The 25,299-nt window shown below is 44.9% G+C and overlaps 2 protein-coding genes across 2 annotated transcripts; one reads left to right on the plus strand and one right to left on the minus strand.

Annotated features, from left to right (window-relative positions):
• The first annotated feature begins 1,076 nt into the window (after positions 1-1,076).
• LOC118794158 (probable ATP-dependent RNA helicase DDX17) lies at positions 1,077-14,001 on the plus strand. Its single transcript, XM_036552341.1, has 13 exons — positions 1,077-1,467; positions 2,485-2,635; positions 3,164-3,260; positions 4,105-4,238; positions 4,636-4,701; positions 5,139-5,280; positions 5,504-5,664; positions 5,800-5,972; positions 6,286-6,396; positions 6,702-6,763; positions 6,975-7,034; positions 11,049-11,285; positions 11,695-14,001. The coding sequence occupies exons 1-13, from the start codon at positions 1,412-1,414 to the stop codon at positions 12,246-12,248; spliced, it is 2,004 nt and encodes a 667-aa protein (XP_036408234.1). The 5' UTR covers positions 1,077-1,411; the 3' UTR covers positions 12,249-14,001.
• A 315-nt stretch (positions 14,002-14,316) lies between these two features.
• Positions 14,317-24,192, minus strand: LOC118794132 (ADP-ribosylation factor-binding protein GGA1-like). The gene is made up of 17 exons (XM_036552308.1): positions 24,124-24,192; positions 22,742-22,826; positions 22,057-22,132; positions 21,613-21,711; positions 21,218-21,341; positions 21,003-21,103; positions 20,779-20,859; positions 19,807-19,944; positions 19,348-19,429; positions 19,108-19,218; positions 18,312-18,464; positions 18,135-18,208; positions 17,708-17,895; positions 17,164-17,393; positions 16,670-16,839; positions 16,033-16,143; positions 14,317-15,669 (listed from the first exon to the last, which is right to left on the minus strand). Exons 1-17 carry the CDS (start codon positions 24,167-24,169, stop codon positions 15,559-15,561), a joined length of 1,980 nt encoding a protein of 659 aa, XP_036408201.1. The 5' UTR covers positions 24,170-24,192; the 3' UTR covers positions 14,317-15,558.
• Positions 24,193-25,299: the final 1,107 nt, after the last annotated feature.

The following is a 25,299-nucleotide window of genomic DNA, read 5'->3' on the forward strand; positions in this document are numbered from 1 at the left end:
CTTGTGCCTGAAAGGTTGCTGGTTTGATTCCCTGCTGGGGGAATGCTGTTGTACCCTGGGGCAAGGTACTTAACCCACAATTGCCTCAGTGAATATCCAGCAGTATAAATGGATAACATTGTAAAAAAGTGTAACCTATGTAAGTCGGTCTGGATAAGAGTGTCTGCTAAATGCCAATAATGTAATGCCTCATATATGACTTTTTTTTGTGCTTCATAATGTAACTTCTACAACCAATTGAATTCTGGATATGCCAAGAAAATGAAGGCTTTTTGCTAACCTTCTACCTTCGATCATTGTAACTGCCTTGAGCTCTGGACAAATAACTTTTCATTGACATCTTTGTCAGAACTATCATGTCTTCATATTTGTTACTAGAAGTTACTGTACATATTTCACCTCTCAAGAGAGCTGTGGACTTTGACACATATCTGTGACGTGGATCAAACTCTCGCTTAATACAGTAAATTTAACACAGAATGAGAAATAGAGAACTGTTTGACAAGAAATAGATAAAGTTATAAACACCAATGTTATACTCTTGACAGTTGAATATACTGAAACAAATCATGTGTTTACCAGATGTCAGGTGTCCGAACACTGACTTTGAAAGCTTTATATGACTTCGCATATAATTATGAATGCTTCTTGACGACACAATAAAGTATACCACATACCAGCTTATATTTGTAGTAAGATTCGTTGTTGTGGTATAGGCCTACCTAAGTAGGAGTGCTGAATCAAAATAAATATAGCGAAAAATTAAACATCATATTGTTAGATGTAACTGAGGCATTTGGTGGCCTTTTAGCGTTTTGCCATTTTGTAAATGTTACTGTTTAATACTATGTATGAGGTGAAACGCAATCCCGTGTGGATTCTAAGATTCACACGCTGTTCGTAGGTGTTCCTTTTTGCGATTCCCGCGTAAATCATGCGTCAGTGCGTAATTACGTAATTACCAGACTGCGGAAGTTGTGATTCCTCAAACTTTTAACGCTCCTCCCGTGCGTTGTTTCAACTTCTTTGTGGAGAAGTTACGCCGGTTTCGCATTTGATGCACCTTTGTCGGCTGTACCGCCATCTTCTCATGCAAGCTGGCTACCTAACGTTAGCTGTTGGAGACGAGCTGTTGAGAAACGGAGCGATACCGACAAGAAAACGTTAGTCTTATAGCTAATAATTGTGAATTCGTCACATGCCAAACTAGCTAAGTGCGTGAAGAACGGCTTTTGTCTGTTTCAGTTCTATTACACAGTAGCTACCCGGCTAGCTATCAATATTTTTTTTAACAACAGCATCGTGAAAATCTGTCTCGCGTTATCGGCAACGTTACTTGCAGCCATTTGTTCGGTGCAACGAAAGTGTTATTTTGCAAATATTTATTTTGGTGAACAAGGTTGTGGTAAAAATGAGGGGTGGTTCTTCCTATGGAGACAGAGACCGGGACCGTGGACGGGACAGGGGGTAAGTTTTCGATTGTCTTAAATCACAATAAAAATAACTAAAATTTTTCCGTTTTAGGAGTCCTGATACTTATAACGACCTGCACACCGCTCACATTGTAGCCAAAACGAAGTATTAACGTTAGCTAGCTATGGTACCTAACTTTCGTGTTTTCTATCTCGCTAGCTGCTCAGTGCATTTGCCTTATTCGTGGTAATGCCAATTTATTTGCCAGTCGCTGTAAAAACAAAACATTCCATCTGCTAGGCTAACAGTTTGCAAACTGATAACCTAGTTACAATAGGTAGTTACGGTAGCTAACGTTACCCGAGTCAGGCCATAAACAGCTGGCCGTGCCTAACTCAGTAGGCCTCATCTCATGTCCCACAGAACAACAGGTAGGTTGCTAAAGCCTTCGCTTAACTCCAATAAGCTTATGCTCCCAATAACCAGTTTTTAACAGTTAAACTCTTAACTTCATCTCGTCGTCTTCACACGAAACATGTAGCCTAACGGAAACGCACTGAACAATTTGCAGAATGTTTCAGGCGGCGAGGATGGCTAGCTAGTGGAAAGCAGAAATTTCTAGAAAATTATCTTCATGTGGTATGCAGGCTTTTAGCCTGTGATGAGAGGTTGTGCCTAGGTAGTTATCTTGCACAGCATTTTGATTTTAGGTAGCGATAAATTGATCAGTTACAGATCACGAATGAACGGTAACGTGAAAGTTATGTGGAACTTGCTCAAAATTGTCATATGCAAAGAAGAGAAAGTTAGATGGCTAGCTAGAACAAACCGAGCTGTTTTACTCGGATATGTGTTATTAAATTACAACAAATGAATCGCTATACTGAAAGATTCAGATTTTGATTCGATTCGGGACGAAAATACTGTGGTATTGTGAGCTATGAAGTTAATACAAGACTGTCATCACATACTGACAAGTCAATGGGACCTATACTTTATACTGACCACTGACTCTGGAGGATATTTAAGTGGGCTTCTCTGATGGTGTTTCCAAATGTAAACCCCCTTTAGCCCTCGTTTCGGGTCGAGTCGAGGCACTCCCCCCAAGAAGTTTGGTAACCCGGGGGAGCGTCTTCGCAAGAAGAAGTGGGACCTGGACGAGCTGCCGAAGTTCGAGAAGAACTTCTACACTGAGCACCCCGAGGTGCAGCGCATGAGCCAGGTACGCTGCCGCTGCTGCCCGGGACAGCTGTGCTGTCTCTGTGATGCTACTATATTCTACTTCAGAGGTACCACGGATGATCTTGTACACTCCTTTTTGCTTTGAGGCAGGTACATAAAATGGAATAGTTGGATATTTTCACTGACAAAACTGCAGTTCACTATCTGACCAAATATTAAAAATGTAACTGTCTTTTAACTATAATTTATTTTTTCCTCACTTTTATACACTTGTAGGGTTTTTTGGTTTAAATTTGTAGTCCTTAACTCACAAATTCAAACACATATCTTTGCTACTTTAACATTTTCTTTTCTTTTGTGATTTTAGAGATTCTGGAATGCATGGTGCACAAAACACAGAAATGGCACTCTTAACACTATATATATATATACATATAATATATATATAACACTCTAATATAACAATATTTCTTGTGTGGCACTCAAGGCCGAAATGAATTGCAGTTTGTTTGCTTGCAGTCCTTGGTGTAAACATTAACTGATCCTTGTCCTTGTGTGATGTATTTAGTATGACATCGAGGAGTTTCGCAAGAAGAAGGAGATCACCATCAGGGGGTCAGGCTGCCCCAAACCTGTCACCAGCTTCAGCCAGGCTCACTTCCCCCGTGAGTGTTCAGTACTTACACACAAAATGATTTCTCTTTTAGAATAAACGCTGTGCCAGTTCTGTCTTCATGCTTACCTAGTGTAAGGAAAAACAAGGCGCAGTTCCGATCTTCGCAGAAAAGACTTCTTTATTTACAGGAACGGCAGTTGTCAGAAATACGTGAAAACGCACTCTGGGTTCAGCGGAGTCAATCTGAACCCCGAGCACTCAGCGAAAGCATTCTTTATACTGATACAGAGCTTTGACCAGGATCGACAATAATTTGCATACAGGCGGTGAAATACAGGAGGTCTGGTAATTACATTATCTTCCCTAGCAAGAACAGTTCTCAATCACCCATCACCGGTTTCTTTAGAAGTACCAATTGCTGCAATGGCCAGCCACGGCCAAAGTGACAACTGAAGTCTGTGAGCAGAACTGTGGTTACAATAAGGCCATCTAGACAAATGAATACAGGTATTAGCATACCTTAAGTGAGAGGATCTGTGCTATCTTATGCTGCACTGAGTGAGCTGGTTTGGGGACCTGGACCAAAATCTTACACTCGTATAAGACTCTGATAGCATCATTGATACTTGTGCTGTTTGTTGACCTGATGGACTGCCTTTTTTGAATCTTTTAATATGCAGTTTTTAAATCTATGGCTGAGTTGTGTTAGTTTCATTTAATTATAGTGGTATGCCAAGCATTTAACTAGAAAAGTGAAAACCACTTTTATATTGGGTAGTGCAAGGCCTTTCTTTTGGAGTTTTTTTTTACAGTAATTATTTGTCATCATGAACAGTTAAACCATACCACTAACCGTAACACCACCTCTCTTCACCCGTCTGTTTCCCTGCCAGAATACGTGATGGATGTGCTGGTGCAGCAGAACTTCAAGGAGCCCACAGCCATCCAGGCCCAGGGCTTCCCCCTGGCGCTGAGCGGGAGGGACATGGTGGGCATCGCCCAGACCGGCTCGGGGAAGACTCTGTCGGTGAGAGATTCATGTCAGGCTGGCACTCAGTGAGGCACCAGGAGCAAGATGTTACAAGACAATTAGATTCAAAAAGTACCAATACAAAGCAGTTTAGAGAGCAAGAGAGAGCTGGTTGGTTTGAATGCATAGGTAGTTTGATGTGGTGGAAACAGCCGTACACTGATGTTTTTATTGTAGTTGAGACAGGGTTATTCCAATGCCCACAAACCTTCGACACAGTTGTAAAACAGCTTATAAGTGCATGCACAGATGTGTACCCACATATGCGCACATATAGATTTGTACTTGGTTCATGTTTATGCTCTCTGCTAGTGAAGGTAATCTGAACGTTTCCGGTTGTTGCCATGCACTTATCTGAGCCACCTCTGATTCTTGGTTTCTGTTTGTTTCTCAGTATCTCCTGCCTGCAATTGTGCATATTAACCACCAGCCATACCTGGAGCGAGGAGATGGCCCCATTGTAAGTATCTCACTCAGTTTAATCTGTATGACAGCCAGTGTGTGCTTGTGAGCCAAAAAAGTAGGAAAGATCCCTATCCCCATGCCCACCTATACAATGTAGTGTTTAAGTTCTCACTGGAAAGTTTTGAGGCCACTGTTTATGCAGTACAACATCATGTTCTGGATGACTGAATAAAGGTAAAATGTGGTGTTTAATTGGCATGCAGTACTTTATTGGCTTGGCTTGGTTTTTGAAGAATTCGCTGAATGTTTGCTGACTTGGAAGGAGTGTGTTTACAGAGGGCATTGTCACCGCACATGTCCTGCCCTGTGTCTGTTATGAGTTGTGGTTCTTCTCATTGTGCCTCTAGTGGTTGGCCCTTTTCTTCTTTCTCAGTTGCTGCAGTCTGTAAATTGTCTTGACTCTTTTTGTGCCCTCTCTCCCCCCCTCACCAGTGCCTGGTTTTGGCCCCGACCCGGGAGCTGGCGCAGCAGGTGCAGCAGGTGGCGTTCGAGTACGGGAAATCCTCTCGCATCAAGAGCACCTGCGTCTATGGAGGAGCGCCCAAAGGACCCCAGATCAGGGACCTGGAGAGAGGTGAGGACGCAGGGATCTGGCTCACAGTGTACTGTGTTCGCTGACAGACAGGCAGAATACTGCATGTGAATGGAGATGTGCAGCCAGTTTTAACCAGCACTGTGTTGATTATTCTTGGCTGAAATAGTTACAGACCATGTTAGATACCAGAGTATGATCTGGAACATTTTCGCTGCTGTTCCACAGTTGGAATCAGGCCAAACTTTCCTGATTCCTCTTGCAGGAGTGGAGATTTGCATTGCCACCCCAGGGCGTCTTATTGACTTCCTGGAGGCAGGCAAGACGAACCTGCGGCGTTGCACCTACCTGGTGCTGGACGAAGCCGACCGCATGCTGGACATGGGCTTTGAGCCGCAGATCCGCAAGATCGTCGACCAGATCCGGGTGAGTGGCGGTGGGGGACACTGAATCGTGCCACACCAGTGTGGACAAGCTGTTTCCCAGCTTCAATGCGTAATTTCTCTATACCGAGAACCAGGTGTGTTTGCTGATGCCCCCTGCCTTCCCCTCCTTCCGCAGCCCGACCGGCAGACGCTGATGTGGAGCGCCACCTGGCCCAAGGAGGTGCGGCAGCTGGCCGAGGACTTCCTGCGGGACTACGTGCAGATCAACGTGGGCGCCCTGGAGCTCAGCGCCAACCACAACATCCTGCAGATCGTCGACGTCTGCATGGAGAGCGAGAAGGACAACAAGTGAGGCTCGCAGCTTTGCACGCTTCGTCTTCCGTTAAGAGCAATGAGTCCGGTTATGCCGCAGTCTCACGCCTCTCTAAGGAAAACCCACTGTGGGGAAAGCTGGCATTGATGCCACAGTAGCAGACAGTACCAGGGGGCGTGTCTCTTTGTTTCATCTATGTACCTCCAGCATGTTGTCGCCCTTATAAATTCAATGTAATCATTAGTCCATTTATTAGGCTGATTAAGAGCAGCACTCCAGGAGCAGGGTTGCCCCATATACTTCATTCTTACATGTTGGCAGAGTCTCACCATACCTGCTTTTCACCAGGCTGCTTCGGCTGATGGAGGAGATCATGGCCGAGAAGGAGAACAAGACCATCATCTTCGTAGAGACAAAGAAGCGCTGTGACGACCTCACTCGCAGGATGAGACGAGACGGGTGAGGGGATGGGAGAGTGTCTCTCACCTGCGCACGCTTGCGCCTACACAAAATATCGTCACACCCTACCTGTTAACACTCCTGCCTGTTTATATTGAGGGAAAAAATTCGCAAACAATTCAGCCTGTGGCTGTTTTTTTGTGGGGTAGCAGTTGATGCCTGACTTTCCACACTACATATTGACTGTGTGGAATCTGGCACATCATGCTTTCTGAATTTGTAATTGCCTTCTACTTTTTTTGTCACATGTTCTTCATTCCTGTAACAAATGGTTTGACAGGACTATTATTTCTGTTATTTTTCAGATGGCCAGCCATGTGTATCCATGGTGACAAGAGCCAGCCAGAGAGAGACTGGGTACTGACAGGTAAGACATTGGCATGCTTTGTGTTTGTAATGGTCTGATTTTCCCTAGATTTGATTGTTAGTTTAGTATAGGCTCGTGATAATTATTCATGGTTTTTGATAATGTGTGCCATTAAACATTTTCCCACTGATGCCACTGTTACTTGATCTCTCCTTCTGCTGGTTGTGACCCCTTTTCCCTGTGCTTTGCCCCCCCCCCCCCCTCATTCTAGAATTCCGAAGCGGCAAAGCTCCAATTCTCATTGCTACTGACGTGGCTTCCCGTGGTCTGGGTATGTCTCAAGCTGCGAATCCAAATCAATGACAGATTTACACACGCAAATGGATGCACAAAAACTTGATCTTGACTTGCAATGGATGGTCTGATCCACAGCCCATCCACAGTCTAGTTATACTGCTGTATAAAGGAACACAGGAATATGTGGTCAGTTCTTGACCCGAGGCTAGTCTCAACCTGCCAAAGATGGGATGTGCACCTTAGCTCTCACATTGAGGAGGTTTCAGATCAGTGAGGTATCCTTGTTTATTTCTCTTGGTTTAAGTCCATTTTATTAGAGTGAAGTGTGTCTGAAACGGTGTCTTCAGTGTGTGGTTTCCCAGGTCCTGAAAAAGCCTACTGTCAAAACCACACATAAAAAAACAAATCTAAACCAGTAAGTCTGTATAGAGATTGTCTGCATTGATCAAATTTGTGTGCAGGTTGAGGATGTATGTCAGTCAAACAGAAAGAGTATCATTTAAAAACAGGGAAACAATAAGCCTGAAGGAGCCCCCTACATGATGAGTCAATTTTTAACCAATTTTTGTTTGTTTTTTTTTCTGTGTTCATTTATTTTTTTTATTTTGTTTTTTGTTTCCAAGTCTCTTTTCTGACACTAGAAGCGCACAGGCCCATGGGAGCCTGCAGCCGGACCTAGGCATGACTAATCGAAGCCTGAGTTGCGACAAGAAACAGGGGAGAGAGACGGCCTGATTTATCAAACCCAGACACAGCCATCTCTCCGAAACCCCAAACAGAGCCCTCAAATAAGCTCTCCCCCCTTCCAGGAAACCAGCTGCCTGGGCAACAGGGGGGGAGGGGGGAGGAGGAGTGCTGCTGGGATTCCAAATTTGAAACTGGGGTGGGGCGGGGGGTGAGGTGAGAGGAGCGTGCGGGGGCGCTGGGGGAGATACCTCCTTGAAGCTGTGCCAGGGGCTTGCTGTGGTAATCCGGTAAACACTGTCAGTGTAGTCTTTTCAGTGCAGGGTCTGTCTCGGTGGAATGCAGTGCTGTAAGGGAAAGGAAGCACATACTGGAGCAACATCTCACTAAAGTTTTGCCATTCATCAGCCCCTTCTGTAATTTCAGCTGCGACATTGCAGGACAGATCTTATTGGCAGACACATGGCACCATTGTTCCCTTTATAGTCAGTCTCAGTCACGTGTTGAGCTTTTTAATAAGTTCCCTCTAAAAGCCGCTTGCATCACAAGCTGCAGCCAAGTAAGGGTCTCCCAAAACCTTGTGGTAATTGACATTTGCGGGTTACTTCTAAGAAAAGACCCCCTTAAAAAATTGCAGGCCTTTAATTTTTGTATGTTCACTCAATACAGTTGTAGTTTGTTCCCTATCATTACCAGTGTGACCATAGATGTTCAGAGCATGGATCTAAATGCAAATTTTTAACATTTCCTTTAAGGTTTTTATAAGATGGTTTACAGAATTCAGTACAGTTGAATCCTGTGTACTATTTATGTGTTGAACATGGGCTTAAACCCATTTAGCTTTTAGTCATAGTCATGGGTCCAGTAGCAGAGGTGTAATATGAGAAGACAAAGCAATTGAGAAGTGGACAGCATGCGGAGGTGCCCCTCTGAACTGCCCCTGTGGCCCTCTGACACCAGCCTTGCTGACACCCCCCCACCCCCACGTGTAGCTGTGCTGGCCTCTCCCACTGCGGGCGTCATGTCTGGTCCTGGCTGGCAGGAGTCCTGGCCTGAAGGAGCTGCTTTCTCTCACTCTATTTTCTCTTCTCCCCCCCCCTTCCCCTACTCTCTCCCCTACCTTCTTCAGCTTGTCTGAAACTTTCTCTGTGTCTATCCTTTCCTCAGTTCTCATGTCTTTTTTCTCTCTTACTGCTGACTTGATCTACCTCTTTCTCTTTCTTTCCTGCTTTACTCTGTATGCCAAATGCTTCTTTGTGTGCATTATGCATAGACAACAAGAAACAACTGGCAAATGATCCTCACCCTGTCAAATATCTTTCTGAAAGCAGACGGGGAATATAAGAGAGAGCTCATCATTCATTTTCCCCCCTGTCAAACATCAGTTTCACCCTTACAGATCTGCCCCCATCTCCCACCCCCCTACCCCACCAGAAAGACAGGCCCTCCCCCAAAAAATGCTCGCCTTTTGTTAATTCCAACCCGCCCCCCCCAAACTCCAGCTTGCTGGCCCTTCATCCCCTTCCCCACAAAGAAACTGTTACCAAAGCTTCTGGACACACACTGTCTATGGAAGGGACCAAGGTTGCCCTGTTCCCTAGGTCTTCCTCCTGGCTCCAATTTTTAGGATTCTGCAGAATGGCATTGAAAGCAAACAGTGCTCAAAGCTGAAAAATGGCCACCCTTAAGGAAACCAGCCCCGATTCCCTCCGCTTTCTTTTTTCCCCCCAGTGTCGGTGATATAGGTAGGAGAGACAAGGAATGCATGAGTTGAGAGGAATGTGCTCAGAGTTGAAGTAAATACAGAGTGCGCCAAGTTGCCTAGAGCAATCTAATTGCATTCATTTCAGTTTTACTTCCTACAAACAGCTCTGCTTATCAGACTGCACTAAGGTTGCTGTGTGTCACTCGTTAAAGGAAACACTGGCATATAAGAAGTCCCTGGCAAGTAGTACTGATTTCGGATGTATGTTTGCCCCACCATTATACCCCTTTCCTTTGTTAGTTCATAAATCCCATACTTGGCCCAGAAAAGCCCTGAGTTTCTGACACCAGCGCACTCCTCCTGAAAGAGGCCAAGGATGAGCCCGAGGCCTGTTGGGAGAGTGAGTAAGCCTGGTGTCGGATCCAGACTGGTCCAGTTTGTCGGGGTCCTGCAGCTCCAGGCCAGAGTTGCGGGGGGTATGCGCGGGGTGGGGGGGTGGCTGTTTGTCCTCCTCCCTCCCCGGCCCCTACAAATGATCCAGGACTGGTCAGGGGGGGACAGAGGGAGCTAACCTTGTAAGGCACTCTTAAACAGGGTAAGTACCTCGCCCCCCCCTCCCCCATTTCCCCCTGCGCTACATTCAAAATGTATACACTGAAGTCTGGTGCGTTTTGATGGAGTCGCTTAAAGCTGCTCGTTAAGTCAGTAGATCGAAAATCGCTGTATGCCCACCAAGGTGGTTTTTTCAAACTTCGGACTTGTGTGTAGGGAATAAGCCCTACCCCTCAGTTACCCAACAGTTAGAAAAGCTTAAGTGAAGGCGAAGTCAGTCAGTGGTTTTTTTTTTGATACTTGACTTTTTCTTTGACCAAAAGATGAAATAGGTTTTCCTCACCTCCCTCTCCTGGACCCTTGGCAACCTAAAATGTTCTCTTAGGAATGTCTTGGTGATCTTAAATTACCTCTTACCCAGCCCCGTAGCATTTCAGATAAACATATGTAGAGACTAATGAGCAGGCCCTGCTTGATTCATTGACTTGTGAACATATAGTTGTGAATGAAATTGAAAATTGGCCAGATTTAAGTTCATGATCAACAAAGACCCCATTGTTCACTCACTCCACTCCACAGTACCGCCACACTGTGTGTTGTCTCATCATGCATGAAAAGACGGGTCAAACCAAAGCTGCCTTGTAGGGCCTTTTCAGTGTACACTTGGTAAATAACCTAAAGGTGTTTGATTGTAGCCTTGCTGTGGTAAGTAGGGTACTTCCATGTTTTTCATTGTCCTGAGCTGAGCATTATAATTGGTCTTCCAAAATGTGCATTTTCAGATTTAGTCTAACTGACAGGTAAGTGGAGGTGTATGCTGAATTGAAGGGTTTTTTCCAGTATTGGTCTTAAGTAAGTGCTGGGCACTTACTCTTGATCTATTGATAGGTATACTTTGGTAACCAGCTGTATATCCTGTTGAAAAATGCACAAAGGGACAGTCTTAACCATATGATAAAATGACTGCATGAAATACATTGGTGCAGAAGATTGGCTTTGTGCAATAGCCTTTGTCACATTTTAACTAACTTATCCTTTTTTCTTTTCCCTCCTCTTCGATAAAAAAAATGCCTCCCCCTCCCCTTACTCCCTACTTCCTCATCGAAGATGTGGAGGACGTCAAGTTTGTCATCAACTACGACTACCCCAACTCCTCTGAGGACTACATCCACAGGATCGGCCGAACGGCCCGCAGCACCAACAAGGGCACGGCCTACACCTTCTTCACCCCCGGCAACATGCGCCAGGCCCGGGAGCTGGTCCGGGTCCTGGAGGAGGCCCGGCAGGCCATCAACCCCAAGCTGCTGCAGCTGGTGGACTCCGGCCGCGGAGGCGGAGGAGGAGGTGAGGCACCAGACGGGGTTTTAGATTCGGGTGGGGTGCTGAAGAGGTATAAAGGGAGGGGTGTTTTGGGGACTGTCTTGGGCGTCCGCTGCCCTTTGAACTAGCATATCAGTCTGTTATATAACATTCAACAATGGCAGTGAGCGACATTGTAGCATAATGGTAAGGAGCAGAACCGAGAGGTTGCTGGTTTGATCCCTCGCTGGGCCACTGCTGCTATTCCCTTGGACAAGGAACTTAGCCCAGGATTGCCTCAATAAATATCCAGCTGTGGATAACATGTTAAAATTGTATCCTATATAAGTTACTCTGGATAAGAGTGTCTGCTAAATGCCTGTAGTGTAGTGTGAGCATTTGAAGCTAGTGTAAGCCCCTCATCTCTCTTTCTCTCTCTCTCTCTTCTGTCCAGGCGGCCGCTCTCGTTTCCGCGGCAGTGGCTCCAACTCCAACAACCCCAACCTGATGTACCAGGATGAGTGTGACCGCCGCATGCGCGCTGTGGGCGGGGGCAGCAAGGACAACCGTAGCGGCAGCAGCGGGGCCACAGGGAGCAGCAGCTTCAGCCGGGACGGCAGAGGGGGAGGGGGAAGCCGGGACGGAGACAGGTCTTCGTCCTCCTCCTACAGGGACCGGAGTGGCAGGGACAGCAGAAACGGGGAGAGCTACACAAACGGGTCTAACTCGACCTCTTCGTTCGGGGGCATGGGGGAGCAGTACCAGAGCTACGGCGGAGCCGCTGGCACCGGGAGCGGCCAGTACAATTCGAGGGGCAGCTCCCAGCCCGGGGGCAGCAGCGGGGGGCAGGATCAGTCCGGCCTCCAGCCCCCTCCGCCGCCAGCAGGACCCCAGCCCCTGATGGCCCAGCAGTTCTCCCCACCTCAGCCCATGATGGGGTTCATGGGACAGGGCCCCTACCAGTTTGCGCCTCCTCCCCCTCCCCCACCACCCCCACCTAGAAAGTAAAGCTATCAAGATCCTTCCCCAGATTCCCTAAAAAGAACTCCCAACACCAGATGTGTCCCTAAATCCAAATCAGATTGTACATTCTCAGATTGTCAGGTCAGGGGATTGGTTAGGTAAGGGTTATAGTGGTTCCATTCAGAGGATAAGGACTTTGAGGTAACAGAAACCGTCCTATAACCATCCTTTGCATGTACAGCCGATTAGTCTTAACATAATGTGAGTGCAAGAAGGGACTCCACTTTAATTTCTTTTCTTTAACCCACCTTTGTCTGTCCCCTGATTTCTATACCAAGAGTCCCCTAAAAACTGTTAGTTTAGAATAACTGAAACCAGGAATGGATGGAAGATTGATAAGGTTTAGGATTCAGCTTGTTACACCGTAGATGCAATGAAGTAATATTTCCCTTTACCAGTGGGTAGTGTTCCTCTGATACTGGAAAATGCCCCTTTTTTGGGGGAGGTTGTTGTAGAAGTGGTGTTAGGGAAGATGGTTCCAAAAGAAATCCAGTAGTAACTCAGTGGATGCTAAAGAAACGCACAGTGTTCTGGTTCAGGATCGATTTCATTTCCTGAAACGGTTTGGTTTGACTGAAAAAAAAAAAAAACTGATGTTTAATTTTGATAAATCAAAGAAATATATAGCCATGATTACATTTCAGCTTTGATTTACAGGACTCTTCATCCATCACTCAGTTTCTTGTCTAGTACTGTATATTTAAGTTGCTGGCACCAAACTGTGAAGACTTTTAGTTGTGATTTTTTTTTTTTTTGTGGTTCTCAACATTCATCTTCAGAAAAACTTGAAAAAGTCGTTTTATATACCATTTTAATTTTATTTTACAAGACCTAATTCCTGGAATGGTTGCTTTAGTGGTTTCAAAGTATGTTAATTTGCCTTTTGGTCAATGGAAGGTAGGTACTGCAACATTGTTTTATTTCCATGTTTTTGTTTGTTCCAGTGTGCTTTACATTGGTTGCTTTCATAGCCTGCTCATTTGCCATTTGTGCTTTGGTTTTTTGTGCATAGGTGGTGCTTAGCCCAGTTGTTTTGACAAGATGAGAATCACACCGTAGGCACAATTGTCACATTGCGGTTTATCCAAAGATCCGTTTTCTCTAAACTCTCATGTGTAAAAGAAGTGGAATCGGCTAAAATATTTGCTGAAGAGATTTATCAATAATGAATGTTGCTGCAGTGCTTTGTTGAGAAAGGAAAGAGCAGGCTTTCACAGCTGAATTTCTCCTGGAAACTACTTGTTGGTGGGGGAAAAACACGTTTACGTTCTAGGACAGATGTGTTGCTTAGAAACAAAATCAGGGAACACGTGTTTGAGAGCCGAAACACAATTAGATTTTTGTCATTTTCCTCCATTTGATTAGATTCTTGTTTTAGTAAAAATTCGTTCAGTATCGTTCAGTATTCACTGCTGGCCTTGGCATGTACTTAAACATATTTAGCTGTAAATATCAAGCCAGGGCTTGGATTAGATTTCACACAAACTCAAAGGGGAAATTGGGTAGCTGTACTTGGTGAGCTCATTGGACACTGTCACTGAGTTGGTCACCCTCTAAACCCCTTCAGAGTTTGTGTTTCTCTCACGCATTCGTGTCCATCTGTACCTATAATCTATTTAAGCATTCCAAAAAGATGCTAGGTGATTAGAGGGTCTCTGTGTAACTGAAACGTTCCATTTGTTCACTTTTTATACTGTATGGTTTTGTTTCAGGTTTTAATAAAGATACTGAACGTCAACGATTAACCGAATTCTGTATCTGTGTGTTGAATACTGTAACATTCTGGAACTACTCAAAATCCTGTGGGTTTAGTCAGAGATAAATTATCCTTGCACAAACCACACTCTTCTAGTAGTTTTCAGAATTGGGATTGGTTTCTCAAGCATCAGTTTGAAGCTTCAAGACAAACTGTCTAGGATTGTCTTCCCCCATGGTTTTCACTGGTAGTTAATAGTGATTCCAGCAACAGTAGGATTCACATTCAATGACAGACCCAAGTTTCAAACCCCAAGAAAAGAATAACTTTATTTCCCTTAAATACATATTTGCAGTTCATATTTTTTTCCTGTTCCCCACCATAGTTTTCTTTGTCAAATGTACATACTTCCAATACAGACACTATTTACAAAGGACAGAGCTGGGAAATGGGGATGGAATGTGCTTAGGGGGCTGCAACACTGAGTGATGGGGTGCATGTACTGATCAAGTCCAATTCAGACCCTGTAGGCACACACAGGGTGGAGGTTTTGCAGAGTAAGCGCTTTAGTCTTGATGGGTTTGATTGCTACATGGTAACGACGTTTTGAGACAAGGAAGGGATTCTGAAAAGGGGGTTGGTAAAGAAGGAAAAAATAAATGCCAAAGGAAAGTCAGCTTAATGCCACTTGCTGTACTGAATCCTATATCCATTTGTGCATTCATTTTACCAAGAGGTTTTAAAAACATGAGACTGTGATTTATTTCCCCCAAAACTCCAATTCATTTCAGTTTTAGCCACCAAGTGCAAAACCCCCGAAAACGAAGATCACTTAACTGAGTTTCCTACAACTACAGCTGAAAACTCAAAAGACACACAAAGTAATGCCACACTTTAAATACAGAAAGACAAAATGAGACTGGTCAAAGTAGGCACATACGGCAGATTAAGTAAGTCCTAAATCAGGGGTAGGCAGGTTGGGAATTCTTGATTTTCAGAATATTCTTTAGAAGAAATCAGATGCCAGGAACACCAAATGGGAAAACTATTGCAAGTTAGTTAAATCAAGATATATGGGCCTGGGCAGAAATGTATTCCAAGAATTTGATCTGTTAGTGTTACTTATGAGGGAGAATCTGTGTTCATCAAACTGGTTATGTCCCCTTTAGGACACCCTCTCTCCCCGGCTCTCCAAGGCCATACTGATGACACACACAACAACGTATCCAACACAGTACTAAACCTAAAGACAAGACAACAATACTATTTTAGAATATAGTACTACACTATACTCTAAAACAGTACAGGGACTGGCAGTCACACAGACAGGTTACATTTAAAAGTGCCGGCTTGTTCGCAACAATCACTGTAATGGTTTAACTTCTTACTGAGGGCATTATCACAATGTATTAAAATTCATGGGAAAGGGGATTTTGACTGTATAACCCTCAGATCTATTGGAATGGCAGCCAAAAAGAAATATTTGTTTAGAGGAAAAAGTGGGTTAGCAGAGATGAGAGGAGATTGCCATTGTGGTAGCTGGGAGGGTGATTTTGGAGAAGGACGCAGAGTGGAAGGTCAGTTCAAAAGATGGTCCCCCTAGAGATTCCCCCAGGTCTCTGGGGAGGGGAACTGATCCACGTCCCCCGTTTCGTCATGATTTTCCTCACCTAGTGTGAAGGTAAGCTTGTACCGCACACGTGCCTTCTCCTGACACCAGGAGGGTGGGGGGCAGAAAGACAAAGAGGCTGTTATTCAGGTATACATGACTCAGTGTCATTATACACTACATAAACTGAGCACTGTGTTTAGTGAAGTCAATAGTGTTGGTGTACTATATGGACCTAGGTGATGGAAGACAGTTATAGAGTACAAGGAAGTGAATTAACTACAAAGCCATTTAGTGCAAAGCCAGTGTCATATTCAGTGTTACACTGCATTATTGTGTATGACAGTGAGATTTGCCTTACGACAGCTGAGTGTGGTAATTTGCTAGAAATGGTCGGAATAAGAATATACCTCTTCTTTTTGAGGGCTGGCCAGGAGTGTCAGAGTATGGGAATATTAGTGTACCTTGTGAGGGTTGGCCAGCAGCAGGACCTGAGTGACGGCTGTCGGGGGCAAGATGGGGTTGAAGGCTGGGAGCTCAGTTCCCGAGGGAGGCTGCAGCTTTACTTTCATCACCTGCGGCAGAGAACAAACAGAAAGCACACAATTGTAGCATAGTGGTAAGGAGCAGCACTTGTAACCAAAAGGTTGCCGGTTCGATTCCCCTCTGGGACACTGCTGCTGTACTCTTGAGCGAGGTACGTGACCCAGAATTGCCCCAGTAAAATATCCAGCTGTAAGAATGGATGATGTGTAAAACTGTAACCTATGTAAGTCGCTCTGGATAAGAGCGTCTGCTAAATGCCTGTAATGTAATAAGGAGGAGCTATCGTAGAGCTAGTCTAGCAGCCAGGAGTAATGGTTAGGGGACTGGGCATGTAGGCAGATGGATGCAGGTTTGGACACTGCTGTCCTAACTTTTGAGAAATGTGCTTAGCTAGATATTTGCTGAACCTGTTCAGGTTACATTTACTGATAACATGTGAAATGCCAGCTATCTAATTTCAGCAGTGAGAGGATGATGGATGTTGTGTATGTGGAAGTGCGTAAACTAGACCGTCACTATTTGATGTATTAAAGTGAGAGGAGAGAGGGGTATCACCTTGGGAACTGCTGCCTGGAAGCGAATGTTGGTGATAGGAACAGGGGCGGAGGAGAGCATGGAGATGACTACCACCAGCACGTCGGGGCGAGACGGGGGCGAGTCCCGCGCGAAGTGGAACAGGACCCGCAAACTGTGTCTGTCAAACACTGTCACTGGCAACAAGCTGCCTGGGAGGAAACAGACTCCATCACTCGGTCTTCCTGAACACAACGCTGGAGCACATGGTGGTCATTTAAGGAACTCCTGTCCTAAACTACCATTAACAGACACTGTATGCATTTGTAAATCTTGTAAAGCTCTTTACAAATTCAAATGAACAATCGGAAGTAAAGGGTTTGTGGTTTTAAAGCACCTTTGACTTTAACCCGTCAAATGTTTTGACAGCTAACTGCATGTATTTTCACAATGGTGACGACTCATCTACCACTTAAGTACAACAAATTTCTGTTTCAGCAGAGATATTTGATGATACGTAGACAAAAGTGTCTTACTGGGCTTTATGGACTCCAGGGGTACAGTGACATTAGCCAGTGAGATTTCAGATGTGGGAGCTGAAGCAAGAGATGTTCCCAGGTTGGGAGCTCCAAGGCTGGGCTGGGAGTTGAGGAGAGTCCCAGGATGCTCTGTGGAGAAGGCCGGGACGGGGCTGGCGCTGGCGCTTGTGCTGGATTTGTGCTGGAGATCCCGCAATGTGGGTTTGGACTGGGGCTGCTGTTTGTCCCTGCAAAGGGTCATTGTGGATGTCATTTTGTTAGACTGCAATGTATTATGGTGTAAAAATCATAACCAGCGGACTTACTCCTGAAGTCAAGCTTTGGAGTATACAAAATACTTTGTTTTACAGACGACCCCTGTTAAAACTCCTACTGTTGCACAGAAGATAGGGATATTAAGTAAGTAAATTCTAAATCTCATCTCACAGGTGAACTGACAATAAGGTTTTTTAAATAAGATATAAAGTGTGATGGGACATGAATGAAAAGGGTCATCTAGGAGTGTACTGTTAGGCAGAACGGTGGTGTAGTGGATAGTTACCATTTGACCTGCAGGTTCTCAGGAGGCAGGGACTGCTGCAACAGAGTTTTCCCCAGCAGGTCCAGCTCCTCCAGAGCAGTGTTGCCCTGTGGGGCTCCAGAGGGCGGAGTCTGTGAGTGTGAGGTCACAGCCGGCTTCAACAAAGTACCCGGTGCTGATTGGATGGCTGTGTCCAGGCTGTCAGAGGACTGGAACACAGACATGGGAACAACACAGGGAGATGTGATTCACGGGCAGCTGCGTCTTGGTTACAGTTTTCGACTTGACTGTAATGTGAAAATGGTCCCTATAGTTTACCTTTCATGTCAGCTGGAACCTCATGTCCCCCCCCCCCCCCCAGTCATTTGCTAAACCTTCAGACAAGCAATCGTGTTGGATAATATCCTCATAAAAATGCTACTGGATGTGGGATATGCGCGTTTCTCACCTGAAAACTGTTCCAGGCAGTACTATCACCTGTCTGGGAAGAAGAGCTAGGATTGGGGGTGACCTCATTCAGACCTAACAGAGAGACAAACCATTGCCATTATACACTGAGGGGGAGAGAGAGAAGCCAGGGATGACTGAACACTGTTTTCCCTAGTTTCTGTATGAGGCTCCTTACCTAGCGACATGAGCTCATCGTCAAGAAGGCTTATTGTTGCCTCTTGAGATGGAGCCTGTTGGCCGTCTTTTAGAGTTGGGAATTCTGGGTAAGAAGGCAGCGCTGGACAGGCGGTGTCCAATCCCGTCAAGTCCAGCAGGGCAGTGCTACTGCCTAAATGGGAGAGAGAATGACATACCTTGCATTATCCTGCATTGTCACCTGAGTGATTGAATGAAATCTCATACTCAAATTCATTTTTAAAATGGCAGAATTCACAAAATACGGGTGTAACGGTACAGACTTCTGTTGTATGTCACATGTTCCCTTGCACTCAGTGTCTCAGGTCCTTTTTCTCAATCTCATATCTTGGTACCCCACACAGATCTATTTATACTAGTACAGATGCCATGCAAACAGACTTCAAGTACTTCCTGCACCAAATATCAAATGCATTAAAGTACAACAAAAAGTATGAGCTTCTTTCATGGGGGAAAGACCTCCCATGTGAGAATGTCTCTGTAGTAAGTTACCCAAAACCCCCATGTTTCATTGATGCAGATTTGGTATCATTATATGGAGTGCAGGAGTACTCCATACAAGAGCATGGAGCACAAGAATAAGTATTATCTTTCATTTTACTATAACTGTTTTTTGGCCTTGCTACCATCTCATATGAGCAAAAAAAATGACCAATGATGGATACTGCTACTGAACATCTGTGGCCTCTGTAAGTTTTGCAAAGGCCGTCGGACAGAAGACCCTTTTAGGGACACGTTCTATTTCATTCCCCTTCTCCTGACCCACTTCTTCTCACCTTTAAGAATGGAAGTGGCAGCGCTGTCCCCATTCACCTCTTCCCCCTTCACCTGCTGCCTGTACAGGTTGATGATCTGAGTCAGGCTGTCGTTGGCCTGCAGGATCTCCGCTGCGGCGGCACAGAGACACGGTGGGAAACACACAGACAGAAAAAGCATGATCGCCCACCCCTCACATGTCCGTTCCCATAATGACCGAGACCGCACCCAGCTCACGCATCGCTGCTGCTGATTCTCACCCAGGGCCTCGTCATTGTCCTCCGTGTCGCTGGCCAGCCTGAACAGCGTGGGTCTCAGCTTCTCACAGCGCTGGTACAGATCCTAAAACATACATGTGAAGACACAAATGCAGACATTGGCACAAAGTTCACAAAGCGGACATGGATGAGCAATGTCAAAAAGCAGTGTTTCATTACATGTTTTAGCTGCAAGCCAACAGGTGCATGAGCACAACATAAATTCTCTCTCTTGGATCTGTATCTGTGTCCTTATGTTTTGTCAGCATTATGCTCCTACAGCATTGTATAGGGCAATGCCAGTGTGTATGATCATACAGCGTATCAGCCCTCTCTCCGCACAGCAGGTGTATATATTCATAGTGTATCAGCCCCCTCTACACAGTGCAGGTGTGTATGTTCATACAGTGCATCAGCCCTCTTACGCAGTGCAGGTGTGTACGTTCATTCAGCAGTGCAGACCTTGATGAGCTCCTCGTTGCTCGGGGAGCAGGTCTCTTTGTCATAGTCCCCTAGGAGCTGTGTCAGCAGGTTCACACAGTCCTTCACCTCCCGAATGGCGTTCACTCGCTTCGACACTTTCTCCATGCGCCTCTGATCCTGAGTGACAGAGCAGCATGGAGACACAGGGATGAGACAGATGGATCGGGTCCAAGAAGACAGGGTTAAAAATGACTGCATTAGTTACACTTACAATCAGCAAAGGCAGAGAGGACCAATTGAAATGGCAGGCAACCATGAGGCAGAACAATGCAGACTCGTTCAGACACATAGAGTGCTCGGACAGATTAACTGGGGTTAATTTAATTAAGATTTAAAAGTAAGAGGCAGGCTTACAACAGTTCTCCTGACACAGTGGGCCACACCCACTCAGCACCCATACAGACACATCAGGTGATTAATACAGGGGTTTAAATGCTGATTAGAGAGGTATTCAGTTAAACCCTTTCAAATGTTATGGATTATCAACTTCATCTTTAGCTTCACCCACTTCAAGTATTATTCCATAAAAAATGTCTGTCACACAGTTTTGTCTTTGTGACTATATTGAGGGGTTACTTTATCAACTGACACAAAAAACTAATGCTGCAGGCAGAACAGCAGAAGAAAAAATGGAGAAAACAGAAAACTATCTACATCAATCAACCAAACATGGTTGTATTTCCCCCCCTTTACAGAAAACGTCAATCTGAACCATAACGAGACACTACACAACCAACAAAAGCATAGCACCATCAGTCTAGGAGGCAACTAGAAATCTTATTCAAGACTAAAAATGAAACACTGACCCCTAATGGAGACACATGGCAAGTTACTGTTGTGATAATACTTGAGCTTGTGAAACAATATACATTATTTATTAAAACCATTTAGCATTAACTTTCTTAAATATTCATTAATATCCCTATGGCACATGCAGACAAAAAGACTCACCTCCTGAACCATCTCTTTGATGAGTTTATTGGCCGCTCTCAGGTCTTCAGGATGAGTGCTATTCAACAGACGAGACAGCATCTACAAAGTACACAGGAGAGGGCGCAGACAGAAAGGAGGGAATGAGAAAACCAGTCTGCTGATGAGTGACAGTTGTTAAATAACTCCAGTTCTTATTTTTGAAACACTGAATCAAGCCCCCTGCTTCTGTCCTTATATTTTACCTTTGACTTCTCCTCATCCTCAAAGATGGCGTTTTTGGGTCTGGGAGGGGGTGGTGGGAGGAGTTTGTCATCAGGGAGGATTGGGTCCTGTTTTACAATACCTAAAATATAAAACACATTGCAACCAACCACCAGCCATCTTTTCTCTCAGCAAATCATCTCTCTCTACAGTCATAGAGAGATCAGGAACAGCGAGGGGGGGAGGGGGGGCTCACCCTGTTTCTTAAGCATCTGGTAGGCGTCGGCTATCTTGGTCTCATCTGGCAGCCCCACTGTCCAGCTGTACATCAGCTCCAGCACCTTCCTCTTCACCTGTTCCGGGGCCCGGGTGCCCAGGTACTGCAGGAGAGAGGGAGGCAGACACTGCATCAGAGAGTTCAGGATTCTGCGGGCCACAGGAACTGACTTACACAAAAAGGCATGCACACCAACTGCTGTCACCAAGCCAATAAACTCCAACCAATAAAAACACTGCACAAGATGGGGCCTGCACCTGCACTTACACCTGCATCGTGAAAGAAATAATCACACTGAATGACCAAAAGTAACAAACACAGGAGACACAAATGCACGGACATGAAAAACACACAACACGGGAGCAGTGCAGTACCTTTGGAGACACCACCTTGATGAGCTCGTTGAGGAAGCGAAACTTGCCCACCTCACTGTGAAACCTCTTCCCACAATTCTTCATGCAGGTCTCCAGAACCTGGTTACCCATGGTACATTTTTAGTATCAAATAATGAAGGCATAAAAATCACATACTGAATTACATAACATACTTGCAGTTAGTCAACAACTGAACATAACCCATAATGTGGATATTGACTATGTATATCATTTATTGAGCTCCATAAACAAATACACAAGACTGTCAGTACGAGTGGACTCTGCTTCACTTGTAAGGAACTCTGCCTCACTTGTAAGTCGCTTCGGATAAAAGCGTCTGCCAAATGAATAAATCTAAATGTAAATGTGAGTGGACAGTCCTCTCAGTACTTTCTCAAAACGCCTTTCCCAAGCCTCCCCCTCCCACCTCCTTCAGCCTCTCACCATGAGTGCCTGCATGGCTTCCCATTCCTGGGGCGACTGGATCTTGTGCGCCAAAAGCCTGGTGGCCAGCTGAGGACTTTTAAAACATCAACAACACGCGGGTCAGAGTGGGACTGACTTCTGCACAGTCAGAGGCCCAAATACGCCCCAGCACCAAGACCAAAAGACAGGCGATTCATTCCGCGTCAAATAATCTAATAAGAGGAGGTTTCGACACGTACCATCTCAGAATCGCAGCCATTTTAACAGATGGTATAAAGTCATAAAAGAGGTGTCGCTCAAACATTTTTGTGTGAAATTGTTTAATGGATGCATGGATAAAAGCAAATTCACTATGACCCCTGATTCTACCCCCTGGCAGCAAGTTCTCAGATGGTGGATGTGGGGCAAACTGGATTGATCCAGTGGGTAATGCATATACAACACAGTAGGCACAAGTAGCACACCCTGCATAACAATACTGGCACAGCTGCATGCATTTCACTGGATGTGTCCAGTGAGTTGAGACAGATTTGCCTACAAGTCCCGTTTAATTCTTCCAAAACAGACTAATTACTCATAACATCCTTAGCGGTTATTGACAGCAACTAAACCTAACAGTGATTGAACAGTGTTTTTAAAAAGCCTAACAGTGATGCTCCCCCGCTGCAATCTTATGTTACACAACCCTACTCTCTTCACTAACCCCTCCAATTCATTATTGAGCTGATCACAGAAGGCTTGGATGCTGTCCCAGTCTGCGTCTCTGTTCAAGGGGTTTGTAGCTTTGTCTGCAAAGAGTGAGAGAGAGAAAGAGACAGAGAGATAGATGTGGCGTTTTAAAACATAATTTCACCTAGATTTAATTGTCTTATCTAATTCACTGTTCCCATTTCAGCTGACCACTCTCTATAAATACCAGTGAATCTGCACAGAATTCTGTGCAGCATGACGCCCTAGAACACAACCACTGACAACAGTACACATAACGAAACTTACATTGATATTAATATCCCATGTATGTGCACAAACCCGTCCACTCACACAATAAAAATAAACAGCAATAAAGTAAAACTCGTCATAGTGAGAAAATACGTCAACCACCTTTAATAAACCTACTGGATCTTAGAGTCTGAACTGCATGCATATTCGACTATTCAGTTATAACTAAGAATGGTACAACATCGGAGGAACTCGTAAGATCACATTCAATACATTCATATTCTGTTTCACGAGAATCCTATCCCACATTGGATGGCACTGTTATGACTATGCCAAGCCTGATTCATCTAAGGGCTTGATTGAACTGCATTTGCATTGCAATTACGTGGCTACAACTCTGTGACTACGTCTCAAATTTTCAATATCCAGTGCGATATGACACCAAGCGGATAAAACTAGTTAGCTAACTACGTAGTTACCTTGCTAGCAACCTAGCCATCTAGCCAAGCACATCAAGGTTATCAAAGATGCTAGTTAGCTGGACAGGATGGACGAACAACACAGGTAAATTAACGTAACGACAATCATCGTATCTTAATAAGTTTCATTTTGTGTGGTTAGTTTACCTACCATGCATACAATCTAGCAAGTTGGTTAACATAGTGAAAATGTATTTCAACGGAACAGCTAGCTAGTTTGCGAATGATGTTATCATGTTGACATCAGCTGACTTCTTAGTCTGCTCGCCAACATTTCTCCTAAGCACGCAAGACCCCTTCAGACCTCCCCTGATCCCAAACACATCAATACTGTCAGCTTCCAAGCACAAATTCCAGCTACGCCAAAAGCTTCAAACGATGTGCATAACCATGTTTCTTTGGATACACTGCTAGCTAAGCCTGACAAACACAGCTCACCTAAATGCAGGGTGAGGTCTGTTTGGTTACTAGCCGGCTAGCTAGCTAAATACTTTGAGCTAGCAAAATGTTTCTGGGACAGTACCATGATGTACGATCGCGACCCCCAAACCACTACTCCCAGTGCACCCCAAACTGTCACCTCCCCCTTTCGCTTTCTCATAGCCTGGCGTCCCCCTGGCTCTGTCAGCTTTCTTTGGAAACCCCTAATAACTTAGAAAACACTCACTGATACGAGACTCCAAGCTCTCCGGCTCCGGCGGCGCCGCCATCATTACGGAGATTCCTCCGGCCGTGCTAACGGGATCTCGCGAGGTGTGCGACACTCAGCTCTCGCACCGCCTTCTGCGTCTGGTTTTGCATTGCATCCCTCCAAAGAAAACTGTGGAAGCAAGATATTAACCTCCTTCGTTTTTCAATGCCTTTACAGATTAGTGACGCAAAGGACACGGTCCATTGTGCTCCTGTGAGATTACATGCTCGCGGTACAATCTCTGCCTTGTCTCGGTGGTGCTCGGTTGTCAAGGGTACGGCCGTGATGGGGGGTCTTACTGCGATTCATTCATTTTGAACGAAATAAATAGTTACGGTATGTGCCATACAGTTCACTTTAGGGTTGATCAGTGGGTGGCAGTGTGGAGCGGTGGCTCGGTATCTAGACTGGTAAACCAGCAAGTTGCAAGTTTAAATCCTTGATGTGACGTTGTAATTATATCATTTTATTTGACGTCGTTGTTTCAAAACAAAACCCTGTATAAAAGGTTAAATATGTAGAATCTGTATCTCTCTTTGGAAGAGGCGTCTGCTAAAAGTAAATAATATAAGCATTTAATGTAATCTAGGCTGATTGATAAAAATCAATTGGTGATTTAGACTTGTAGACCTACTACGATAGATACATTCACTTGTGCCGCAGAAGTAGAGTGAGAAAACGGATGATTTTAAATTGTCCTCTTTAAAGAGGCACAGGTAGATCTCAGAAGGCTAATGTCCTGTCAGGGCGACCTCCCATCAGTTCGTTCTAAATATCCAAAGATCACATGCAGATCTGTTTAAGGCTATTTAGGGAAGTCACTGCTGCCGTATCCAAAAATGTTAATTGAGGTCTACATCTCCTCTCAGTCCCAAAAAACTGATAGTAGCATATCGCAAAAATACAGTATTTGTCAACTGTAAGAAAACTTATGACACTAAAGACGTGGCTGGAGGGATATGTTTTCCTTGAGACGCTCAGCTAAATCGATTGGAATCATAAGCGACAGTTCCCCTAGCGGAACGGGTGCAAATTGCCGCGCAATTGGACGCATCGTGATTATAGTAGCTAACTACCTCTAGGTAGGACAATACATATAGCTGCAACTGTGCAACATCATAGCTATTCAAGTAACACTATCTTTTATCCGTA

Source organism: Megalops cyprinoides, chromosome 19 (assembly GCF_013368585.1).
Source record: "Megalops cyprinoides isolate fMegCyp1 chromosome 19, fMegCyp1.pri, whole genome shotgun sequence".
Classification (NCBI taxonomy): Eukaryota; Metazoa; Chordata; class Actinopteri; order Elopiformes; family Megalopidae; genus Megalops; species Megalops cyprinoides.